Below are 25,354 nucleotides of genomic sequence, written 5' to 3'. Positions count from 1 at the left end.
TCTTCGGCGATCTTGCTTGCCGCGCCGTCTACCGTCTTGCGTGTGTTTTTTCTTTGCCCGCCCGCCTGCCTTCCTCCTCTCCTCCCGGGCTTCTGCCCCGCGCCTCCCTCGCGCCTCCTCGCATTTTTGTGTGCGCTCTCTCTTATTTTTTCTTAAGCCTCGGCGCAACTTTGCGCTCTTTCCTCTGGTCGCGCCGGCAGCCTATGGCCCTGGAAGGCGCCGCTGCCGCCTCCCGTATTTCTGCTGTAGGTTCCCACATCCCTCTTTAAAAATTCCGCCTAAAAAGAGAAGACGATTTACCAAATCTTTCGGGCCGTTGTCCCACGTGAGTACTTACTATATATGATTATGATTATTTATTGGGGGGAATACGTGTATTGAAAGGGGACGCCACCCACCCCATGCAGCGCTCTCCTTCCCTGCCTTGCCTTGCGCGGGGGGCCTTTCCAGATGCACCTTCAGCCCCAATGGAGGCGGGTGATGGCGGAACCGGGCGCAGGTGCCTCGGCCTCGGCCAGATCCAAAGAGGCGGGGGGGGGGGCAGTCTCCTTCCTCCTGGGTCCTGGCTAGGCGGCGAGCGCCATAGATGGTGACTCCTCGGCACAAAGCTGCTCCGAAAGGAGGCGCGAGGAAAGAGCGATGTCCGTCGCGCTCTGCGCGCGCGCGCGCGCTGTCAGTAGGTCTGGATCCGTTGGGAGCCCAGTAAAGGAGATGCCTCCCCACCCCACCTCCATTATAGCGCGCTTCGGGGCTCTGGGGGGTTCCCATTACACCAAGCCCCGAGGCGACACTTCTTCCCCCTCGAGGCGGGGAGAAGAGGAGGGAGAGAGCCGAGCTCCTGGGCGGGCAGGGGAAGAGCCAGAAGGGAGCTCCCCCGAGCGGACACCCCTCTCACGCCGGCGGCTCGCTCAGGATGGCGAGTGTACGCTCTTCCCCGCTGCTTCCCTCAGCGCTCAGGGCGGCCAAGGAGCCCCGACCCGAGCAGGTCAGCGGTGTGCGAGAGAGAGGAGGCGCGGGGCTGAGGAGCTCCTAACATGGCGGACGCTCGCGTGTGAGGGAGGGAGGCAGGGAGGGGGCTGCCGCCCGACGGGCTTCGGCGGCTCCGTTCCCCCGCGAGTCGGGCATTTGTGGCGGCGGCGGACGGGGCCGGGAACCGAGGCGCGGGGAGCCCAGAGGACAACATGGCAGAGGGGCTCCTCGGCGGCTGTTCTAACATGGCGGATTCCTGTGGAGGGGAGTGGGAGGCTGCCACCGCCTGTGTGAGTGAGTGTGTGTATGGCTGCCTCAGAACTGGGTCAGTTCATGGTGATAAGCTGCGGGAAGCAGCAGCAGCCGTTTGACGCCCTGCCGTTGGAGATGGAGGGGGGGTAGAGGTAGGGGTGGGCGGCTGCTCAGGAGGCCGAAGGCTCCGCGGTGGCGAGAAGCAGCGCTTGACGTGTGCGAGAGGAGGAGAACTCCTTATCCCTTCGGAGTGGCCATTGTCGCCGGCTGGTCACTTGTCACCTGCCGCCCTCTGGGGGGTGGGCAATGGTGAGTTGCCTCAGTCCCTAAAAGTGAAGCCTTCATGTGGCTCTGGGAGATCTGGCTGGGGGCATTTAGGCCTCTTGACTATGAAGGGAGTCATTGGAAGCTGGTGACATGGCAGAGGTCGTCCTCTCCCCCCCCCTTTTTCATTTGTAGGTGTGCTCCGTGTGTGTATAGAATTGTGACCAGCTTTCCGGGTTGTGGTGTTGTCTGGCCCTAACCTAAGGGCTTTTCCTCCTCGTGCGCCTGGTGAGCAAGGAAGGCCACCCTTAATGCCCTCTCTCTGCATGGGTGGATGGTGTCAGCAAGGAGTGGCTGATGATTTTACCGTGTCTCTGAATGGGAACCAGCTGCTTTTGTCAAAGCCTGTAAGCAGTTGCCAAGGTGTATGAAGTGGTGCAGGCCACAGGAATGGAGGAACATGACAGGTGTCACTTACCTAGGATGTAGAACATTTGCCATGGTTTGCCTCAAAATGATTTTGCACCCATTGTTTGTGGCTATACCATGTTTATTGTTGGTAACATAATTTGACACTAATATTACTGCTGCTTTCTTCAAAGATCAAATAATTTATCTCCATCATGGCTGGAAGAGAATTATTGGAGCTGCCCTTTTTCTTGGTGCTAAGACATGTCTTAATGCTGGTATACCAAGGAATGGGATGAAGCAAGACCTCCTGTCCTGTTCAATTGTTGCAATTCTCCTGGGGCACATGTCTCTTAAATATTCCTACTGGTCCGACAGACGCTTGCACAATATGCACAAGAACACACATTTTTGTTTTTAAATACTCAGGAATAAACACAAACCCCATGGTCTGTAGAGGCAATCAGCACTGCAAGTTTGTCCCTAAGCATGTGTGGAAGGATTTGAGAAAATCTGTCCTGATTTGAAGGTGGCGGGGTTGCAGCTTCTTGGTTCAAACCACTCTACTTGACATTATTGAGGGGGATATGGTTTGTCTCTGGCACGCCTTGGCTTTTAGAAAGTTTGTAAAGAGTTGTACATATTTTTTCGTATGTTGGAGAAGTGACACAGGTGGAACTGTTTGGATATCTGACACCCATGCCTCCAGCAGAGGCTGGAATGGTTATTTGAATTTAGGAAAGACGACATTCTTGATCATCTGTTGGGAAAGTTGCTGTTTTTCTAGCTCAACCTACTTTAGGGGGGGGATGAGTATCCTATGAATGCTGCTGTGAGTTCTTTGAAGAGGATACAAATGTGACAAAACATCTCCTTTTTCTTTGTGGGGAAGACAGTGGGAAAAGCTCTTAGCTGTTGAATGGTACAGGATCATAACTTTGGCCATCTGTTAATATGGAATAACTGTTACCTCTTACTTGTCCTACAATGTTCATTTGCTTACATTTATGCCCCATCTTCTAAGGAGCTCAAGGTGGCATACATGTTTCTCCCTCCTCCCCATTTTATCCTCATCAGGAACTCTTTGAGGATGGTTAGAATGAAAGACTGTCAGAGGTCACCCAGTAAGCTTAATGACTGAGTGAAGATTTGAACCCTGGTCTCCAGAGTTCCTCTAATGTTCTTTGAACTGGTAGTGGAAAAGTACCTTTTGTCATACCTGATCTCCCTGCTTCTTTCTGACCACAACAGCACAATTACTGGTTAACACAATTAATGCACCTACTTGGGCATTAGAACCAAGATTTAGGTGTTATGGGAACATATACTTTTATAGCAGTGTGTTTTCCCAACACGCATGGTACAGGTCCAGTGTGTTTGCATTATATCTCAACTGCGTAGTTTGGGATGCGGCAGAAGTACAGGGAAAGGCGTGGAGTCGGGCTTTGCACGCGGGGCAGGAAAGCAAGCCTTTTGAAATGCAATGGATCCTGCACATATTTGGCGCCAGTATAAGGGACAGTTCAAAAGAGCGCAGGTCTCGCCAGACCAGCCTGCAGCCCCCTTTCGGAGGCAGCGCTGTCATTGGAGGCTTGGGCTAGCTGGAGCAGCCGCTGCTGCTTCAGCGTCACCGTCCGCTGTGACCAAGCTGACGCGATCGTCCTCGGGGCCCCTTCCTCCTTTCCTGCATGTGCGCTGGCGACCAGCTGCGAGCGCCCTCCTGCAGCCCTGCGGCGACGGCGTCTTCGCGGAGTTGCGCCGCGAAGCATGGCGTGCTGGCAGGGGGAGGAGGGTCTGTTCCAGTCTGGACTGGTCCTGTCTAGTTCTTCGCATCCTGCCTGCCTGCCATGGTGTGAACAATGCTGTTGCTGCTGCCGCCGCCGCCGCTGCGGTTTGCGACACGGCATCCCCCGCCCCATGCGCTTCTTCAGAGTGCGAGCCCCTCCCCTCCCTTGTCTGCCCAGCTACAGCCTCGCCAGAGAGCTGCTTCTGTCGCCCACATCAGGCGCATTGGTGTATCCCGCCCGCGGGGAAGCCCGTAGCCGCTGAGCTTTCCCTAGCAGCCTCCGGCAGACACGGGAGTTAGAAGGAGAGCGGGAGCTACGGCGGCGGCTGGAATAAGCTGCAGGGCTTCTTGGTGGCGCACAATGGGAGCTTACTTTGGGTTGCTGATACTACCAAGGCAGTTCAGCCATGCGAGTGATCGGCTACTCGGCCTCCTTTTTGGTCGCCCCCACTCCAAGGGGGGGGGATGTTCTGCTTTATGGCTTGAAAACGCGAAGAGCTCATTTGTGGCGAAGGAACTGCTGCTTTGCACACGCCTTAAAATGAAAAAGGCAACACAACTGTACTTGAGAAAGCGGCTCCCAGACACGTGCCTTTATTGTGTGAACTTGTTTTTGAAGCTTGTTGATTTTATTGGTATGCCATTATAAATATGTTATGCTATTTTATATAAACTGCTTACAGGTGTGTTGTTTTGATTAAGTTGTCTGTAAATTTTGTTAAATGGGTAGTTATGTGCATAAGCATGGAGAATAAAATATTGTTGGCAACAATAGATTTTAGAGTTTCAGGAAAGAATATCCTTTAGGAGGTAAAGGACTAATTCACAGCCATGATAGCACTGAACTTTTGTGAAATCCTGTGGACACAGTGGAGGAATATATATTGTAGATTATTTTAGGAGAGCTAAGTGGATAGTGCTGAACAGGGGAAGCACCCACTTAGTAAGGAACTTCATCACCACATGAACTTGTGCTAGTCTCTTCTCTCTGGTTAACTTGCTTCTTGGGGGTTATCTAATGAAAATCTCTTTGCAGAGAGAACAGGGCACAAATATGAGAAATAGATATATTGTGACATAAATATTCAATCAGTCTCCTATTTCCAAATGTAACATAGAAATTTTTTTAGGTATATGTGGTACAAGTGAAACAAAGTTTTGTAGCACTTTAAAGAATTAATAAATGTATTATGGGATAATAAATTGTTGAACCACCTCATCAGATGCGTAGTTTTGTTAGTCTGTTGCTGTTCTATAGAATCTTAAAGAACTAACATGGTTACTCACCTGAAGCAGTTAAAATGGTAGAAATGGAGGTGAGTGAGTTTCACGGTATGTTTAAAAGGTGTAAAGAATGCAAGGGAACATAAGGTGTGTTCCAATCTGATAAAGTATATGCACCAGATCTGATTCAATTAGAATAGGTGTATTCCACTTCCACCTCTGCCAGAGGGTATGGAGTGCACTAAACAATCAGCTGTTCCAACTTGGACCATTTTGATCCTTGTTGGGCTCCTCGGAGACATTAGGTTGAAACCTTTTTTAAAGAGGTTTACAGGATGAATGCATAGAATTTCTGCATAGTTTTGTGAAGTACTTGCTTTCATGTCTGGATGCCAAGCACAACCAATATAGTCCTGTCCTCATAAATGCCTGCTTCTTAGGAGTGCTGGGGAAATAAAAAATTGGACCAACACAGAATATTTTTTTTCTGCTCTGTGGAGCTAGGGTAGCCTGCTGGATTACTCATTTTTTAATAGATGAGTCCTGCAAATGTTGTATCAAGAATGGTGAGGGTACTTATGCCTTTCCAGGTCTGGATTAACTGGGGCACAGTGTGGTCCTTTTGGATAAAACATGAAGAATAACTGTGAAGAAAGGATAGGAATAGAAAGATGACTGCAAGGACTCAGACTGAACAGATGCACCAGATGCACATTCAAAGCAGATACATTTTTTTCCTGGGGCTGCTCATTGTCCTGCAGCACAGCTGTTCTGGAGAACAGAAGAGAAGTAGAATTGTTTCACTTGTCTGCCGATTGCCTCAGAAGGCTATTGCCATCCTTGGACAATATTGTTGTTAAGTAAAGGACTATCACTAGGACCTGAAAGACTTGAATTGTGGTTTTTAGTGGGCTATACAGCTGTTGGTACAGGGACTAGGTTCTTTATTTTCCCCACTGCTGGCTACTTGCGCCAATGTTGTGCTTGTCTCTGGACCTTATCCCTGATTAACTAGAACAAGATGTGCCCACAAGCTAGCCTGTTGGTGGATTTAATGTGTAGTGTGAGGGTTTCCTTCAAGTACTCATTTTAGGCTTCCTTACTGCCTCTGTTCAAACTTTCATGTAGGTTTTGGGTGTTGACAGAGTATGGTAGCCCATTATGTCCCTGCTCTATAATCTTGCCCTTGAGGGATTCCTATTCCGAGCCATTGTGGGCAGGAGTTTGCTGCTGTTGATCTTTCAGTCTTTCACTCCCCCCCCCCCTTGCCAGAAGATTCTCTCTTTTGGACCTGAAGTTGTGCCTATAGCCTAGGTGATTGTGATTCTTGTCAGACTTTACATTTGTAAGATTTTAATATTTGTTTGATTAAGGCGTGAATTAGAGTGTGGTGATAATGCCAAGGTTGTGGGTTTGATCCCTGTATGGGGCAGCTGCGTATTCTTGCATTGCAGAGGGTTGAACTAGATGATCCTCAGGGTGCCTTCCCTTGATACAGGGGTACCTTGGGTTATGAACCTAATTAGTTCTGGAGGTCTGTTCTTAACCCGAAACCATTCTTAACCTGAGGCGTGCTTTCGCTAATAGGACCGGCACACGATCTCATCCTGGGGCAAAGTTGTAACCTGAGGTACCACTTTATAGACTTTGTACCAATGTCACTGTTCCTCTAAAATGTAGTCTAGATGCAGTTGTCAACATAGAATACGGTCTGCTGATGAAAGTGATCTGTTTACACCAAGTAATTTAATTACTAAGGTGTGGTTTTTCTCTCAGCAAGTGTTCATAAAACATATGTACACAAAAAGCCATCTAATGTAGCATCTAATGTCCAACTTATGTCTCAATAAAGGTGAGCTGTTATTTGTAACTTGCTTCCTTGAAAAATGTTTCCATCAACCAGAAGTTACAAAAATAGGGGTTCTGCTAATTTAATCTACATTCTATATGTTTTCTGTAGGATGTACAGTATTTACCTTTCTGTCACATCATTTCCCTTGGAGAATGTTACACTCAGTAGCAGTTCTCCATTTTTAATAATTCAGTCTCCATTTTTAATCTAAACTTGTTCCTTGTTGTTGAACTTGGATGATGTGCAAGTGTGTTCATCACTTATCTTAATTCTTTGTTTTCATTCTTCCCTTTTTCTCAGAGCTTAAGTAGTTTCCACAGTATAGAACTCTGGTTTCCTTTTTTTTATTACCTTGTTTACACAAAGTGCTGGTCAGATCTATTGTGCCACATGAGCAGAACACACAAAACTTTCCTTATGCTTACATACTGTAAGGGAAGTTTGATAGTGACAACAGAGTTGGTCAGGACAGCTCTTCTGCTGATCCCCAAGGCTCCCTGAACTCGGTTTGACAACAAATGGTTGATAAGCTAAATATTTTAGTACTTAGTCAGCATGTTCATTTATGCTTCTGGCTTGTAGTTGCTATGAAACTGCTACTGCCTGGGAGCCTTCATACTGCAAGTTGAATGTTGTACAATTCTGGTGAAATTTGAATTGGCCTTCTCAGTCTGCGTTCTAACCTGAATGTATGTTTATCAATGATCTAAACATACAGGCAGCAACCATTTTAGGCACATCCCATATGTGCATGACTGTACCAAACCTAGAAGTGACTCAAAAACATCACGGGACGGGACAGGGCAGGGTGGGCTTATGTGGGCCCCACCAACATGTGTGTGTGGGGGGGGGGTCCAGAGTGTAACCTCTGCACAAATCTTGTACTGTATGCTAAACTTCCTGTTTTTTCTTAAGCACAATTGCTGTATTGAGAGGGGTATATTTGAAGACTGGTTTTGTAAAGCTGGACTTGCAACATTACTGCTGAATATATAATGGATATTCTCTCTCTCTCTCCCCCCCCCCCTTTTACAGGGCAAGCTCTCTGACCAGGTGTACAACTATCCAGAGGGATTAGGAGAAGTGCTTTATCGGGAACAGTTCGACTTCAACGCTGAGCCACCTTGGGAACCTAGCTGATGATAGTAGGGTTCCATCTCCTAACTTGTCCATGTGAGTCTTTTCCTTTATTTTTACAGTTGTGCACTTGTAAATTCACTAAGTTTTCCCTTCTGGAAATTGTTTTATGAATTGTTCCAAATGATAGGGAAATGTGTGAAAGCCTGATCTTAATTCAAGAAAAGCTGTTGGCCTGAATCTGTGTTTGTGTGAGTTTACATATCAAGACCTTAAGATGCCTTCCCTTAAATTAAAGGCATAGTTTTTATAAATCCTCTGTGTTCATTTGTAACCTGTAATCAGTATGCTAATTGGGAGATAATGGCTGTTTAGAATAAACTTTAATCGTCTTATTGATGTGTTACATGTAAATACCCATTGCTAAATCACTTCAGCACTTCACTTGTAGAGCACAGCCTCCAAGGCATGTCTTGTTAAGTGCCTCTTGCTTTCCATAAGTTAGTTTTTCAACTACAGGAGATTGGTGGATTCTGTCTTGGACAAATGATTTGTACTAGTTACAGTTAAAATTATAGAGGAGAGAAATGGACGGAAGCATCCTACTATAGTTCTGTATCACCACAGCAGGAAATCTGGTTTTGCAAACTTGGTGCCTTATCAGACATCTTCTAATAATATATTCTGGTTATCATTTTTGTTGGAAGTAAAAATAATTTAGATTAAACACTACTGAAATAAAAAAACATGACTAGTTGAAGCATGTCCCATTACATAATAGACAGCATTCTTGCAAAAGAATGTACCACATACCAACCTGCTGCTGCATTTGTGTGCTAATATATGAGAAGCTGCTTCAAGCAGTAATTCTATTTTATTATGGAAAAAGACAGAACTCAAGCAAAACTTGGAGGATGTCACCTTAACTTTAAAAAGACTAATCTGTCAAATAGACTTGAAACAAATGTTATGCTTGCAGGTTTTGTTTCGTTTAGCTAAATTGTAAGCCTAGCTCTGACCTGACTTAGATATATTGAGATTGTAGGTTTCAAACTTGTATACTACTTCTTGCATCATCATCCTCTTCCTTGCATGTTCATATTCCCATTTTTTCCCCTAGTTGAAGCAAATGTAATTTGCTCTGATGTTTAAATCAGGCAAAATGTGGTTTACGCAAGTTGTAGTTTGGCTTCCAAATCAGAATGAGAAATTTCTGTTTGAACTTTGAGAGACCAACTATGGGTTGTACAAACATAGTGTACCTGATTTGGACATTACAGCATATTATGCTTTGCTGAGACCTGGAAGGAAGAACTGAGTCTGAAAACTATTCTCAGTAGCCAAACTATGACTTGCCTGTTACATTTGAAGAAGATCTATATTAATTACTTAATGATTGTGTAGTGCCTAGGCACTCTAAGCTTTTATTTTGCATTAAGACTTGTTCTGCTGTGTACAAATATTTTAGATTAATCATAACTAGTGAACTTCATAGAAATGCTTACCACAAATATACTTACATTTGGGGTGTGCCTAAACTTGGAAGAGCCTTGACACACCCAGATTGTTCGTGTGTGAGAGAGCTGACTAATAGGCACCTTGAAGTTGTGCTATAAAATGTTTTATAGAGGAAAAAGTCAATTAGACATTAAATATAATGGACCCTACTGGGAACAGGGTATTAATTAAAATTGGTTTGTCTGGGTATAATTTTAAATTCTTATTAAAAGTGGTCTCCACCTTCAGCTGACAGCTGTAGGAAAAAAACCTGCTTGAGCTCTTGGCTCTGGGACTAAAACCTACCTTACTCTTGTCAGCATAGCTCTCTGGGACAGGCAGTTCTTCACAGAACCTGCCTGGTGTGCACATGTTTCCCCAACACCCTTTTGGAAGACAAGTGACACATAGGTGTAACCAAATGAGAGAACTGGAGTAGACTAATTGGAGGTTTGTTCTTTAGCCAGCAGACCAGAAAAGTCTGGAGAAATGTTTCTCTTACTTCCCATCCCCCATTCCTTCAACTTTGGAGCTTTAAGGGGTTTGTGTGCGTGCACGCATCAAACACTTTAAGAACTTCAATTAACTAATTTGCATGCTAAGTAAACATACGTTCATTGTTTAATTGAATTATTATTGGATAACATGTCAATATTACATTGGTACATTTATTTTGCATGCTAGCCTACTCCGTAATTAAATGATCCCCCCCTCCCCACTAAATGGCTTTAGTATTTTAAAAGTGGCTCTGACCTCTTAATGTTTGATATTATTAAGGAGAAAAGTTAATGTAAAAGTAAAGGTTTGGCAAAATGTCTTTCTGTATGCCTACTGCTTCCCACAGATAATGAATACATTTTTTAAAATCACAAAAGGCTTTTTTGCAGTGGAAAACTAGCACATGCAGGGAACTTCTTTTCTGTAGAAGGCAGCATTCCCTCAGTGGTAATCTGTTGACAGCAATGGGTGGGGACAGAGCCAAAAGTGGGTGGCGGGGGTTCATCCCTTTTCTGTCCCTACCTCTCTGTTTCTCCTGTTTGTTGCCCTCTCCCTGCCCCCTCAGTGTTTCCCCCCCTTTTCCCTCTGGGCTCCTTGCATGAAAATAGTCGAAGGGCTGCAGGCTGCCCACCCAATTTATAATCCAATTTTGCTGAATACCTAGCTTTGTTGTTTTGCTTTCAAATTTAAATAAGCAGCATATTTACACTATTGATAGCCCCCTGATCTCTGTGTGAGAGAGCATGGGTGGGGAAGGAGAAACGAAAGCTTTCTAAAAGGCTGTGGTGCGATTGTAATTTTTTTTATTGTCTTCTCTGTCAAACAGTTTGTTGCATAGCTTAAGGACCCGGATCTAAGGCTTTGTGGCCCATCCCTTGTGTTTCTTGGTTTATGACTGTCGGCTTTGCGGAATACGGCTGAGATGAAAGGATTTCTTGAGGATGCAAACTACTCCATTGGCTTACTGGATGAAGGAGTAAATGTTGGAGATGCCATTGACAACTGCATTTATGAACATACTGTTGTAAGTGTTCCACTTTCAGTATTTTTATTTTATTTTTTATATTGCAAACTCAAAAAATAAATCCATGCAGTTATACAGGACCTCAGTTAAAAGCAAAAAACACAAAAGTAACATTGAAGTAAAATAAATTAAAGAAACAGAAGTAAAGAATGGTTCATCTGAAAAAATAATCACAAAAAACAATCATTTTGATGAGAAGGCTTGGTTAAAATAGTGGTGTTAAGATGGTGCCTAAAACCTATGACATATGATACTAGCTTGATTTCATTAGATGAGTTCCTTAGCCCCGTTACCACCATATGAAATGCACAATTGTCAGACTTGTCTGACAGTTCACAAAGATCAGGCAGGGGTGTAGGGATTAAAACACCCTTTTAAGTAAACCAGGTTATGTCTGTCTTTATAGATTAATAGCAAGAATTTGAAGCTTGATAGCATACTGGCAGTCTGTGAGGCTCCCTTAACACAGGTATTGCATTCAGAATTTTACACCAGTCTCAACATAGAGTGTGTTACAGTAGTCTATCCTTGAGGTTTCCATTGCTTGAACCATCACAGTTAATTTATGCAGGAACCGTTGCAGCTGGTAAATGCACTCTTAGCCACTGAGGTTTATCTGTGCCTCAAATGACAAAGTTGGACTTAGGAGTACCTTCACACTGCATAGCTGCTCCTTTAGGGTGAGTGCAGCTCCATCCAAAGCAGGAAACTGGCTTTTCTCCTAGACATTGAAATGGCACAGCCATAGAGCTTCAGTCCTGCCAGGATTCTAGGCTCAGTTTATTGGCCCTTATCCAGGCCACTGCTGCATCTCTAGACACTGGTTCAGAACTTGCACAGCCGTACCTGGCTTAGACATTGTACTGCCGATTTTCAGATTTAGAGGCATTTCAACCACAAATAAAGTTCAAAAACAAGGTTACATTTTCATAGTATGCCCAGGGAAAGTGGAGGCAAAATGTCTGGGACAGTAATTAACAAAATGGAAAATGCCCCCTATGACTGCCAGCTACTTACTGTATATCTTTATAGCTACTGTAGTCTTTAACTGTAGTTTCACTGTTTTTCTTTTTCTTCCTAGACTGGAAACAATACCTTTTTTGTTGGTGATCTGGGAAAGTTGATTAAGCAGCACATCCACTGGCAGAATGTGATGGCACCAGTAAAGCCATTTTACAATGTAAAATGTAACTCCACTGTAGGTGTACTTGAGATAATGGCAGCTCTTGGAACTGGGTTTGCATGTTCAAGCAAAGTAAGTATTTGACATCTTACCTAAACAACTCTTCTCCAACCTGGTGCCCTGCATAGGTTTAAGACTACAGCTCCCCTCAGCCAGCACAGCCATGCTGGTGGAAGCTGTAGTCCACAACATGGAGGGGACCACATTAGGGTAGGGTGCTCTGAACCCTAAACCTCTAGTAGAGGATGCATATAAGAGCTTGTTCACTCCTTAAGAACAGTTTCGGAGGTTCCGCTTCATGTGCCTCTGCCGCCAGAGCTTTGGAGGTTGGTGACTAGAAATAGTCTTGTGGTGATCCTGTTTATGGAGTACCCACCTCCTAGGCATGATGGAAGCTAGTTCATATGTCTGTGTGTGTTTATATTCTTAAAGTGGCTTACAACAGATTAGAGCAATAAAACAAACAATCCAGGAACATTCCGCTGGCTGGTTTCAAAGGTTAGAATGACCTTCCCCTCACTGCTGTGATTGTAGGCCAACTAGCATTTGGAGCAGAGTGTTCATTACAGAAGATAAGGGGTGAGCAAACTCCCTGCAGTTCATTCTCAGGCCAGTGGCTGGAGCCAGCTCATCTTCCCAGTTTTATGAAGACAATTGTATTCTCTGGTACATTCAGTGGCTGGGCCTGGCCTTTTTATTCTTAATGCTTGTGCTGTTGTCTGTTTCATTTGGTGTCTTATTTTATTCTAGTGCTGAATTGGGTTTAATATTCTAAAGCTTCTGTAAACCACCCTGGATGTGTTTAAGTTGGAATTTAAACATCTTAATATTGGGGGGGGGGGAGATATGGAATGCATTCTTGACCGTATCATTGCTATGCAGAGGTGTGTGATACCGCAAACATATTATATTATTTAGGACCATAGAAAGCTACCATATACTATGCCAGACTTTCTCCAGTTAGCCCATTGTCTGCTTTGACTGACAGTAGCTCTCCAAGGTCTCTTTGTAACTTGAGATGCCAGGGATTAAACTTGGGACCTTTGTGGAAAGCATGGGCTCCACCACTGAACTGTGCTTCCTCTCCAGCCTATGAACCTTCCACATATTGAGATTTTTGTACCCAACTTCGATGCTCTCATAACTGGAGTAAATAAAAAGAATCCAAAATACCATTGTGATGTCTTAAGAACAACTAAGAATGACGCGTTTTATTAGCGTAACTTGCATAGCTTGTTTGGACATTATGTACATGTAGGAGAGCTCCAAGCATTAGAAACTTTCAAAACTTTGTAAGCCCCCCCTCTCTTACACACACACACAACCACACACAGAGAGCTGGCTTTGACTTTCTAGAGATAAACAACTTAAGGTAGAATTTTCTTAGCCTTTGGGATAGGGCAGCTTGCAAACTTAAACTAAGTAACTTTGGATAACAAGTCTTGGATTAGGTATTACTTTCTTTCCTCCCCTTTTAATACCACTATTGTGATTTTAAAAAATTCAAACTTTATATACTCTAAATCTTCTTCACAACCTTTATTTGCCTCTAACCTTGTTCAAATGTTTGTTTGTTTTTTTCAGACTGAAATGGCATTGGTTCAAGACCTGGGCATTTCTCCTGAAAACATTATATTCACAAATCCTTGCAAGCAAGCTTCTCAGATAAAATATGCAGCGAAAATTGGAGTAAACATTTTGACATGTGACAGTGAACTCGAATTAAAGAAAATTGCTAGGAACCATCCGAATGCCAAGTAAGTATACAGAAATGTTTTCATTTTACTTACCATTGTGGGAAGTTGGGATTACAGTATACAATTTTAAAACATTATTGTGGCATCTTAGAAGACGAACAAATTGTACTATGGCATAAGCTTTCATGAACTAGAGCCCACTGAATTAAATTTAATATATGCTTATAATGAATTATCTCTAAAGGGATAACCTTCTGAAATACTTTTTGCAGAGAAGTCTCCTTTGGCTGTTCTAACATGCAACTCTTAAAAACTTGAGTGTATACCTTGATGACCCAAATACTAGTTAGGTGTGTTTGACAACATAGTTTTAAGCTGTTGCTTTTGAAGATTTTACTAACTTAGCCTGAAATTGCTTTACCAAGATACCTTTAAACTTCTTTTGACTCGGAAGACCTCCTGCCAGGGTTATGTGGGCTGGCAATATTAAAACATGAATATATCTATGTGTTTACACACATCATTCTCTGCTTGGGACTCTGGCATCATGATGAAATGTATCACATGTTTGTTCAGATCACCATCTGTGAGAATTGTCTCAAGATCCCTTGAGCTGCTCCAGAATGTTTCAGGGGGGGAAATCAAGTACAAATCTGGAACAGGCTGCTATATGCTGCGTGCCAGAACTGTGGTGCTGCACCAGAAGTGCACATCAAGTTTTCTTCTAGTTTACTTGGGGTAGCATCAGCATGAAGGAGGAACAAATGTATGGCGGTGGATTATCTAAAACAGATAAGGCAGTTAGTGGGTAAGTACATGCCCCTTTGAAATAATAGAATATGAAGGCTGCATGTCAATCTCTAGATTGTTTCAGTAATTTAATATTCTGGCAGACTTCCTGGGCCTTGAGAGAAGAGTTCATCCAGTAAATGTGTCATCCAGTTGGGCACTTCCTTCCTCATTGTCAATCTTTGTGTAAAAAGTTGCTGGAGTTTATTCTTGTAATAGGGCAGTGATTGCCATGCGTTCAAGAAATGTCATAAAGATGTTATATGCTCCTACACTACTAATGCATATTATGATCCAAACTTTTATCATCAGGTATATTGATCCTTAAGAAAAAGGATAATATATAGTGCTTCAGTTGCATGTTTTTAAGGGCAGATCTGCATGAGTGCTGTGGACCTTATTTTGGGGCAATATAATACACACTTGGAAAATATAAAGATGTTAGCTTCCCACTCGTTCCGATACCCAGCATTGACCATGCAGTCACTTCTGTTAACTGAATCAGCAGAGGACTAACACAGTCATTTGTGGAGTATGACATTTGCAAGGCTATTAATGCATCCAGCTCCCAAAGTAAGGTTTGGTAGACTTGGCCCTAAGGATGTTACACAGACATTTAGAGTGAAATTAATGGCTGTATCTCTTTTGATTAATATTAGCAGCTAATTGATGCTCAGGTTTGCAAGAAATGACCCATCTTTCTAGAAACCAAGGACTCATTATGCTCTCAGTCATCAAGTTAAGTTCCAGTTTCTTGTAAGGGTGTAAGCCCTGTTACCTTCAAATGAAATGCTGCCTACTAGCCTGTTCTGGCTACTACTACAGGAAGAAGCAAGCAGTGAAGCTAATAAAACTGGAATTAATCCTTCAAAAAAGTACCCAGTGGGAGGGAAAATCTGGGATGCCTTCTATTTCAAATCAGCCATATTTTATCAAGCAAACAGTATTCAAAACCCAGTCATTGACGTGGCTTGCATGTAAAGGTAAGCTGAACCATAGCTTGCTGTGACTGCATGGGCCCCTGTAGAGACAGTTGCAGCTGCTTTGCTATTTTGCTCCTGCTATGAAGCTAAGCTGTGGTTTGGCTTAGTATGTTGTCTGAATTGGGGTTCATGATTTGTCTCGTCCCAGACAAACCACAAGCTGTAACCAAGGATTGTTCTTGGTTTACAGCTCATCTGCACCAAACCACACTTGCTGCACCAAACCACACTTCAGCTTGCAGCAGTGCAGTAAGACTGGAGAAGGAGCAGCTGTAACTGTCTCTCCAGGGGCTATGGTTTGACTTAGTGTTACATGTGAACTGAACCATATTCAGCACATTTTGCAAGAAGTTGTCACTGAGCAGCTTTATGACAGCCATGATTACATCCAAGGTAATGTATTTTTATTACAGCAATCAACAGGTTTTCTGCTACAGCAGTTATTAGCTGCTGCATTTCCAAACCACTTATCCTTTTCGACTCCATATTTAGGCCCTAATTGCTAGTTTTCTCTCTGTACAGGATTATTTTTATTAGGTTCCCTTGACTCGTCCATCGGTGGAACTGGAGTATTGGCAACATAATCAACATACTTCTGACAGTCTTCAGGCTTCACATGTGCTGATGCTGCTGTAAACCAACTGTGCCCCAATCATCTTCCCCTTCTCTTAGGCTCTTGCTTCATATTGCCACAGAAGACATTAATGGAGAGGAAGAGATGAACATGAAGTTTGGCACCACCCTGAAGAACTGTCGGCACCTCATGGAATGTGCTAAGGAGCTGAATGTCCAAATAGTTGGTGTTAAGTAAGTAATCATGTCCTTTCTCCCTCATCTTCCCTTCACATTGTCTCTCTTTTCAATGTGAAACAGGAAAGCAGTGGACCTGAATGGTATATGCGGTCACTAATGTTGAAATGTTCATGTTAGGAAGGTATCCTGAATGTCTACAAAAGTAGCCACAGTGTTTCATAACTATGCTTCCAATTATATCTCATACATATTAGTAAAATGCTATATAATACAGTGTACTGTATCTGTGCACCCAAATATTTGGGGAAAGAATATGGGAAGTATTAATACCACAGAGAGAAAGAAACTGAACTCTTCAGGGATATTAGTTCCCAGACCTCTAGAAAATTATTCTTAAAAGTTTGTCCTATATATGGTGTACAGTACATACATTTCCTGTGTGATAAAAATTGACCTTTTCAGTTTAAGGCTGTAAATTAGCTCCTAAAGGGGGCCACCTAATTTGAATACATATGGCAGATGAAAGTCATTTAAGTAAGGCTTGATAGGACAAACCCATTTCAAACAAAAGGTAAACGTTTAGAAATACATGTATGAAAGGCAAAACAATATTCAGAGCAAAGCAATTCTCTACAGCTTTCCCATAGTCTCAACAATATAACGTCACGTCCCTAGTAGCAAATATTAGACACCCATAGCATCTAATTCCAGGAAGATTATTATACTGAAAACAGGCCTCCTGCCTCAAGTGTCAATATACCTCTGGGTATAGGATGGTATATAAATTCAATAAATACTAATAAATAAATCATAATTTTGGGCAAAAAACTATAACTAGTGAGGATTGGGAGTAGAACTTCAATGCTGAATGATATTTCAGTAATGTAGAGATCTCTTTTGCTAATACTGTACTGTACTCCATCTTCTTGTTTACCCTTTGTACAAGTCCCATATTTATTAGCAAGAAATCCTGTTGCTTTCAGTGGAAGCTTCTTCTAAGTATGCTTAGCATAGAACACAGACAGATTTGATTGGCTGGATAATTGTCATCATGTTTATGTTCTAGGCTTCAATAAGTGAGAGCCATTGAGAGAATGAGAGAATTGTGAAGCAAATTTATTGCAAAGTTTGAGGTTGTCAAGCCAGAGTAAATCGCATAGAATCTGCAGGGGGTTTTTAAGCTAAAGTTAGTCTTTGTTTTTTGTTTGTTTCAGATTTCATGTGTCAAGCTCTTGCAAGGAAAGTCAAGTATACAAACATGCTATTTCTGATGCTCGCTGTGTGTTTGATATGGCTGTAAGTGAATTATTGGACTTGTATACACTTAAGTTCACATGTTGAATATGTTCAGTACAGTGACACCTTGGTTCTCAAACGGCTTAGTTGACAAACAAATCAACTCCCAAACGCTGAAAACCCGGAAGTAAGTGTTCAGGTTTTCAAACGATTTTCAGAAGCCGAACGTCTGACGCGGCTTCCACTTGAGTGCAGGAAGCTCCTGCAGCCAATCAGAAACCGAGCCTTGGTTTTCTAACGTTTTCAGAAGTCAAACGACTTCCGGAACAGATTCCGTTCAAGAACCAAGGTACAGCTTTACTTAATTCCATCACACAATTGTAAATAGTTTGCCATTTATTTTTGACATAATATATGAAAATTAGTTGAGTTGCCATTTACTGTATAATTGTTTAAAAGGTAACAAATAAATCACCTTGTCTTGTTAAAAGAGCTCAATATTTTAAGAGTCTATATTACAAAACAAAATGGGCACCTAATACCTTGTAGATAGTAAACTTTCTGCATTTTCATTTTAGGAAGAATTTGGCTTTACCATGAACCTGTTGAACATTGGTGGTGGTTTCACAGATTACGAAGCTGACCTGGAGGAGGTATGAATTTTGACTTAGCTTTTTCCTATAAAACTGGCTTATTTAGTTATCCAGTTAGTTGAGATTTGCATTTGCAGTGGATATACATATGAAATAGCTAAAGAATTAACACAGAGATGGAGGGTGGATTTATAGTCTTCAGTTCCAATTCAATCATTGAAACTTGAGTTCACAATATTATATTTGGATACAGAGCAGCTTTCCTTAACCTGGTGCCCTTCAGATAATTTTGGACTACAAGTTGCATCAGTCACAGCCATTTGGAGAGCACCAGGTTGAGGAAGGCTGACTCAAAGAAAATAAGAGTAGCAGACTGGTTTGATCCTGGCTTGTTTAACCAAGCCAAAGTATAAAATAATCAGCGTTCCTTTGAGTTTAAACATAACAGAGAGCACTGATTAGTTTTAAAACAAAAGTTTGTGAACTTGTTGCTACACCAAAATTGGAGATGGGAGCACAGTAACCTGAGGCTTGTTTGCACAATAGTAAAACACATTTTCTTGTTGCATCCAAAAAGGACTTTGCAAGTTTTATATTATAGAGCTTCTGATGCTTTTTAAAATGAATATTTTTTGGAAGAACTTGTGCAGTGATAAGAAGTTATAGCATGCAGGCCAGGATCCAAGGAACTGTTGATGAAAGATCAGATGCAGCTTGTGTAGTTGCACTTTGATTTGTTCAAGTGATATTTTGCACAGTTTAGCTAACTCTGCTTATAGCTTCATAACTTTCTCAGGGCTTGTGTATCCATATGTGCTATGCATCTAAGAAGGTGGCCTGGTTTTCCTAATGAGGAAAACAACCTAAACTTGGAAAGCAGATTTCCATATGTGGAAGCAGATCTTTGGGTCCCAGTCACATTTTATCATAGTAACATGTGCATCTGTATGACCTGTTTTTGCTACAGTGCTTTCTAAAAGATATTGTGCTATATGAGTACTGCTGCAAGTGTATTTTGGTCTAGTTGCACAAATGAGAAAGCAATGTGTGTGAATTGGTTCTCCAGTTTGTGCAACCCACATGCTGTGAGTTACCTGACTGACCTAAAATGTTTTTTGGATACAGGTTCACACTGAGAGGGAGGAGAGGAGGAACACACCACAAGTGTGCTAATTTAAAACTGCAAGAGTCTAAATATCACAACAAAATCAACCATTATTTTCAAATTACCCAAGATTTTAGATGGCTGCTTTTGAATAGACCTAGATTATTTGAAAACAAGATCATATTTCGTAGGATTGAACATTGGGAAAAACAGCCTGATAGGAGCAGTTGTAGTCCTCTATCGGTAATGTGCTAAAATTTATACAATTCACTTGATTTTAATAGATCAGCAATAATACATCATGTATCATTTTTATTCTGAGGTAAAATTCAGATGAACTAAGCAACTTGATTGGTTCAGATTTCCTCCCTCCCCAAGTTGCGATAGTGAGTGGCACCTTTTCTCCCCTTAGCTTTCAACTTGACAAACGTTTATCTAGGAACAGACTTAAAATTTGAACTAAAGTTGTAAGTTATAAATTGATACAGGCTTTTAAATAGATATTCCCCTTCTATCTTCAAGGTTAATCATATTGTCAGTCCATTACTTGATACCTACTTTCCTGAAGAATCTGGTGTGAACGTGATTGCGGAGCCTGGATGCTATTATGTTTCTTCTGCATTTACTCTAGCAGTTAATATCATTGCCAAGAAAGCTGTTCAAGATGACAAACCTCTTCTCTCTAAAGGTAGGCAAAACCTGTTCCACACTTAAATCAGCATAAAGATTGAAGAAACAACAGCAGTGCTTTGGATCCTGGCCAAAAATTAAGCTTCTAATCTAATAGCTTATTTTCTCTTTTAGGTTGCTGAGAAGCTTTGGTTTATTTCATTTGTTAGTGGTATTGATATATGGCCTTTAAGGGAAACCACACAAAGCAGTTTGTTAATGCTTATTATTCTAATATTTTAAAACAATCAAAGAAAGCAGTAAAAATAAGCTATTGGGGTGGGGGAGACTCGTAAAAATTAAATTTCTCTCATTGAAACAAGATGGTCTTTGGTCAGTCCTGGTGGCAGCTGGGAGAATGGGGTTTACCTCATCTTGAACATTGGGAGTTCACCAGGCTGTTGTTTTCTCTTTTTCATCTCCTGAGGTATCGTGTCTCTTCCAGTATTTGAGCTGGTTTCAATTTAAAAGACTGTTGGCTTTTTTGAATCAGTAAGGGCTCAGCCCTCAGGAGGAAAAAATCTTTACTATTTGTAAACTAGAACATATTTTCAGTTTCCATCGAAACATACTGTTTCAGGCTGAGAGTTTTGCCTGGAGGGTTACATTTCAATTTTTGTTAAGCTTTAAGACTTCAGGGTTTGACTTGCATAGTACTGCTAATTTGTATGGCAGACCGAAGGCATACCTCTGCAGTATGTTTGTGTTCAGACTGAATTAAGTGATGAATCTATCTATCTTATTTAATGTGCAATCTTAAGAATGTTCCAGGTCATGATTCATATTTGTCTCAGGATACATCTTATATCTGATATTCCTTCATCATGTTTCTTGTTCATGTGCATGTTCCATATGCTCCTGGAAAACTTAGGCAACTGTTTAAGAAAGGGCTGTAAGTGGAAACTTACTGTGAAACTGTTATTAAAATGTAACATCTTTTGTTACAGTGGAACAAATAAGGAGTGATGAACCAGTCTTCATGTACTACATGAATGATGGTGTTTATGGTTCTTTTGCACGCAAATTATCTGAGAATTTGACTACTATTCCAGAGGTTCACAAGGTAAGAGCACCTTTATGTACTATAAGCTGCTATCCTCAACAAGAATTGCCAAATGAAATTATCATTGCTTTTGTATGTGTAGAATCATACATGTATAAATTTAAACCTAACTGTCAGAACTGTTTTCATGCAGAAATACAAGGAAGATGAGCCTCTATTTGCAAGCAGCCTTTGGGGTCCATCCTGTGATGAGCTTGATCAAATTGTGGAAAACTGTCTTCTCCCTGAGCTGAATATTGGAGACTGGCTGCTCTTTGACAATATGGGTTCTGGTGCTTTGGGTGAACAATCTGCTTTTAATGATTTCCAAAAGCCACCAGTTTACTACATAATGTCAATCAGTAACTGGTAAGTTTATATTGTGTTGTACTTTATGATTCAATCTAACTTTTACAAAACACTATGCTCAATATTTTATGAAGGAAGGTGAGCTATTTCTAAGAGCATAGACATTTCAGCAATGTGTGTACACCTTTTGAGAAACCCAAACTTCCTTTGAAAATTGTTGCAGCCCCCCCCCCCCGGTGCTTTTCCTTTTTCGCCTGGCAACACATGCTCACTTTTAACTGAAGAGTCAGGATAATAGCTAGAGTGCTAGATTTGGACATGGGGAGACCCATGTTCCAATTCAGTGCAAAGTTTGTGTTCAACTTTGGAGAAGTAAGTATCTAACTGATCTCACTAGATACAAAGGCAATAAAGCATAATTTTATCTAGATAGTGCATGTGTGTTAGCTCTTGTTTTGTATAGGCTGTCCAACTAGCTTTGCAGATCCGTTGTTTTTTTTTTAAAAAAATTACATGTCCATTCATACCCATGCTAAGGTCACATGTAGTTTAGGTGCTAAAAAGAAGTATTTCAGTGCAACCACAACAGTGGTACAGTTCTCTCCTTGGGGTAGACCCTTAAAGTATATGCTGGGCCAGCCCAAGCCTTGCTACATGAAGCCTGGCTGCCTCTAACCAATCACTATACAGTACTGCACTTGCATGCACTGCTATCCTGGTCTATAGGTAACACACCAGTGTGGGCAAACTGTGGCCTTGCAGATGTTGTTAGATTCCAACATAAAGTGGTCAAGGATGATGGAGGGCTACAGGTTTCCCTTTCTACTTGTTTTGTCCATGTTGCTAATTGGCCAGGACATAATTTGGCATTAAGTGATGGAAAGTCACTTTGTGGAAGAAGGAACAGGTTGATCTGGGTATCTAAGTTCATTTTTACCAGTCTTGCAGATTGATGGGATTTTATATATGCAGGCAGCGGCCATTTCACATGGGGGGTTTTGTCAGCAGTTATGCCCTCTTCCAGGTCCAAAATGACCCCCACACTGGTGATCGTGCCTAAATGGGTCACCATTTGTACAAGTGCATGCTCGTAAGATGAAGTATAATGACCAAAAGTGCACAAAAAGTACCATCTATACTTTCTTCTGAATATTTGATAACGGCTGGGAAAAGCTAAAATTAGGCAAGTTACAGTAATTTGCTAAACTTGCAGTGTTTAGAACAGTATGCAAAATAGGAAAGGGCGGTGCTACAGTGCTTGGAGAAACCCCCAAATGAAATCTTTCTTCCCCTATTTTGCCTGAATATTGTGTGTGCTTTCCATTCCAGGTGTGAGATGCAAGATGCTGGGTTCACCTCTGACACACTGATGAAGAACTTCTTCTTTGTGCCTTCTTGCATTCAGCTGAGTCCTGAAGACCGCTTTTCTATTGCAGCTTAAACAGGCACTAATGCTTCAATTAGCCTTGCAGTTGCATGTCTGTAGTCTTGTCTGGTCACAACATTCCAGTTTGGAATTAAAATGGAACAATCTTGAATGAATTATTGAAACTTGAAATCATTTGGGACCAGGCAAAACCAGCTACAACTACAATTCACTGGGGGAGTAAAGGTTAAAAAACAACATCATTTAAACTTGTCAGATCACTCAATCCCTCAGCATTTAAACGAAATATGCAACAAAATGGATGACTTAGTTGAGATGGAAACCCATCACTTGGGTTCTCTGTTAAACAGTTTACATACAAGTACAGTTTTTATACTAAGGATTTCTGTTAGTCTTGTAAAGTTGTCTTTCCCTCTGATATCTGAAATGTTAGTGGGAAACAAGTGTGACTTCATTAGCTATGTTTAGTGTATTTAGAACGTGTAAATTTGTGCTTTGAACTGTAGTTTAATAAATGTAAAATTGCATCATAGTATTTGTTGTATTCACCTTTGCAGTACCCACCCTTGTACGATTGCAATAAAATTTTGTGTAGACTTTACTGTTCTCCCCACCTACCCCCCTCCCTGCTAATACAGGGAAGAGATCTAAGCAACACTGATAGTACAAAAAGGTGTAAGGTTATTATACAAAGACTGTTTAAATTGACAAAATTTTAAATCATGATTAAAAACTAAGATGAAGTGCAGTCTGCTGTTTTCCTCAAGCATCTAATTTAAGCTAACTCCAAAACATGCAAGCAGACAGGTGCTGCAAATCAATTCACAGGAAGTAAAATGCATATAATAAACAGAAAGCTAACTTATTGCTCTCTTTTGTCTAAAAAGCAAGACTTACTTTGCACACTGTTGAAAGTAAGACCCATTAATCTTGGAGGGGCTTACTTTCCACAGAAACAAACATAGGATTAGGATTTAAAAGTCTCAGTATTCCAACAAAGTAGTTCTGATTAGCATTTTGCTCTTTGACAGGATGTCTACATCCATCTCTAGGAACCAGATCTCTGATGTTCTAGATATACTGTAACAGCTAGACTTAGCAAGCAAAATATAGAAGCTTTTACTCATCGTTGCTTATCGTTGCTTAGATTCCTCCTTCCCTTTGATTTCTCACTTTAATTTATTTTGCTAACCTAGTAGCCTTGGATGTGAATTTTGAAATGCACCAAGCCAGAGTTAATTTGAAAATGGAGATTAGTATACTTAAATAACTTGGTAATGTAAAATGGGCTGCCAGATGCACATGCATTTTATACTAATGCCAGTTGGCAGGAAGCTTTCTATTCTCTCTGCCCCCTTTCCAGTTCACTGGAGCTAAAACTGCATACTTGCTAGATGAAGGGGTTTGGGAAAATTCCCTTCAGCCTGATCCTTTTAAAATAACAGGTACTATATGCTTTTAACCATATGAGATGCTTTTAATCTGCATGAATGCTTCCTGCAGCTAAATCTTAATAACCCTGACAGTGGAATATGGTTGTGAACATTAAAGCACAAATGAAAAAAGCAAAATCAGTTTTCCAATTAAGAAAATAACATCACTTTCCAGAGTTTTGATCCAGTATCTGTCAGGGTTCTATTAGGAAATAAAAAAAGCAGGGGCAGTTGTCATATCCATCATCAAGCCTCTCTAAAAATACCAAGGATTCTGCTCTTAAGTTTATAGAACTGTTGTGAGTTAACCAACTCTGTTGTAAATGGTACAGTCACCTTCGAAATGTCTGTATTGTATTTGACAGTTTGCCATAAAAGCTGGTTTGAACTTGGTATGTATTTGAATTTATATGCTAAAACCTATCTCTTCTGTTTACAATATTGTAATATCAGTTTTTGAATAATTCAAATATAAAACTGAATGATTTCTATATAGCAAATTAACTAATGGGACTTTGTCTTGTGTATAGTATAGCTAGTTGCTGAGAGAGACTGTTATTTGAATGATTACACATGAAGACCTATAGACCTGTCCAATTGAAACTGCTAAGGAAGGAAGCTATGTTTAGATGCACCAAACTGCTGACATTTTAAATGAGATTCCAGTTGGCAAGATTAATGGAAAGGAAGACAAAGGGACTGTTCCATCTATTGCATGGGTTTTATTCTCAGGTGCAGTGTTCATTGGACATGTAATGTAACTCCATAGGTTTATATTATGAATCCTAAGCATACCTGTCACATCACTGTCCTATCTTAATATTTGCACAATAGCTTCTTGTCACATGAGTTATAGAAAACATCACTTCCCCTTTGGTAAAACAGGCCCAGTCCAGGTTCCAATTTGGCCCTCAAGTCCATTCCCCACAAATCACCTGCCTAGTCTGTCACCCAAGGTATTATGTCAACAGGAGCCAAATCATGCTAATTACTATTGTCATGGCAGAATTGCAGCAGACAAACAGCAGCAAAGGAAGATAAATGCTACCCTCAGTTTCATAGGTTTCTATCATTCAACATCCAAGCAATCTTTAAGGTCTTCACATCCTGTTCAGTGTTCAAGAGGGTATTCAGTGAGCCTACTAACCCTGGTAGCCTTCCAAGTACAGTGGTACCTCAGTCTACGAACAGCTCTGTTAACGAATGCTTCGGACAAAGAACTCCGCAAAACTGGAAGTAAGTGTTCCGGTTAGCGAACTTTGCCCCAGAAGATGAAAAGCAGCCAAACGCCGGCGGTGGGAAAGCGTGCACCTCCGTTTAAGAA

The 25,354-nt window shown here is 41.5% G+C and overlaps 1 protein-coding gene across 4 annotated transcripts; it reads left to right on the top strand.

Annotated features, from left to right (window-relative positions):
- Nucleotides 1–24,534, top strand: AZIN1 (antizyme inhibitor 1). 4 transcript variants are annotated; one of them, XM_081204850.1, is made up of 12 exons: nt 1–325; nt 7,791–7,928; nt 10,654–10,851; nt 11,933–12,106; nt 13,619–13,791; nt 16,176–16,310; nt 17,471–17,552; nt 18,071–18,145; nt 19,713–19,878; nt 20,807–20,922; nt 21,056–21,270; nt 22,540–24,534. In XM_081204850.1, the coding sequence occupies exons 3-12, from the start codon at nt 10,750–10,752 to the stop codon at nt 22,649–22,651; spliced, it is 1,350 nt and encodes a 449-aa protein (XP_081060976.1). In that variant the 5' UTR covers nt 1–325; nt 7,791–7,928; nt 10,654–10,749; the 3' UTR covers nt 22,652–24,534. The 4 variants fall into 4 exon arrangements, with proteins under 4 accessions (XP_081060976.1, XP_081060977.1, XP_081060979.1 ...); XM_081204851.1 differs by lacking the exon at nt 1–325 and adding an exon at nt 820–985; XM_081204853.1 differs by lacking the exon at nt 1–325 and adding an exon at nt 1,511–1,530.
- Nucleotides 24,535–25,354: the final 820 nt, after the last annotated feature.

Source organism: Podarcis bocagei (assembly GCF_964188305.1).
Source record: "Podarcis bocagei genome assembly, chromosome: 8".
NCBI lineage: Eukaryota > Metazoa > Chordata > Lepidosauria > Squamata > Lacertidae > Podarcis > Podarcis bocagei.
The sequence above is the reverse complement of the archived record's forward strand: the minus strand, read 5'-3'. Positions and strand labels throughout refer to the sequence as shown.

Bases quoted from the DNA above. Each gene is read 5' to 3' on its own strand.
- AZIN1 (XM_081204850.1), top strand. From the start codon at position 10,750: ATGAAAGGATTTCTTGAGGATGCAAACTACTCCATTGGCTTACTGGAT. The intron at 13,792-16,175 runs GTAAGTATACAG...CCCTTCTCTTAG, and splicing joins AGGAACCATCCGAATGCCAA to GCTCTTGCTTCATATTGCCA. The intron at 19,879-20,806 runs GTAGGCAAAACC...CTTTTGTTACAG, and splicing joins CAAACCTCTTCTCTCTAAAG to TGGAACAAATAAGGAGTGAT.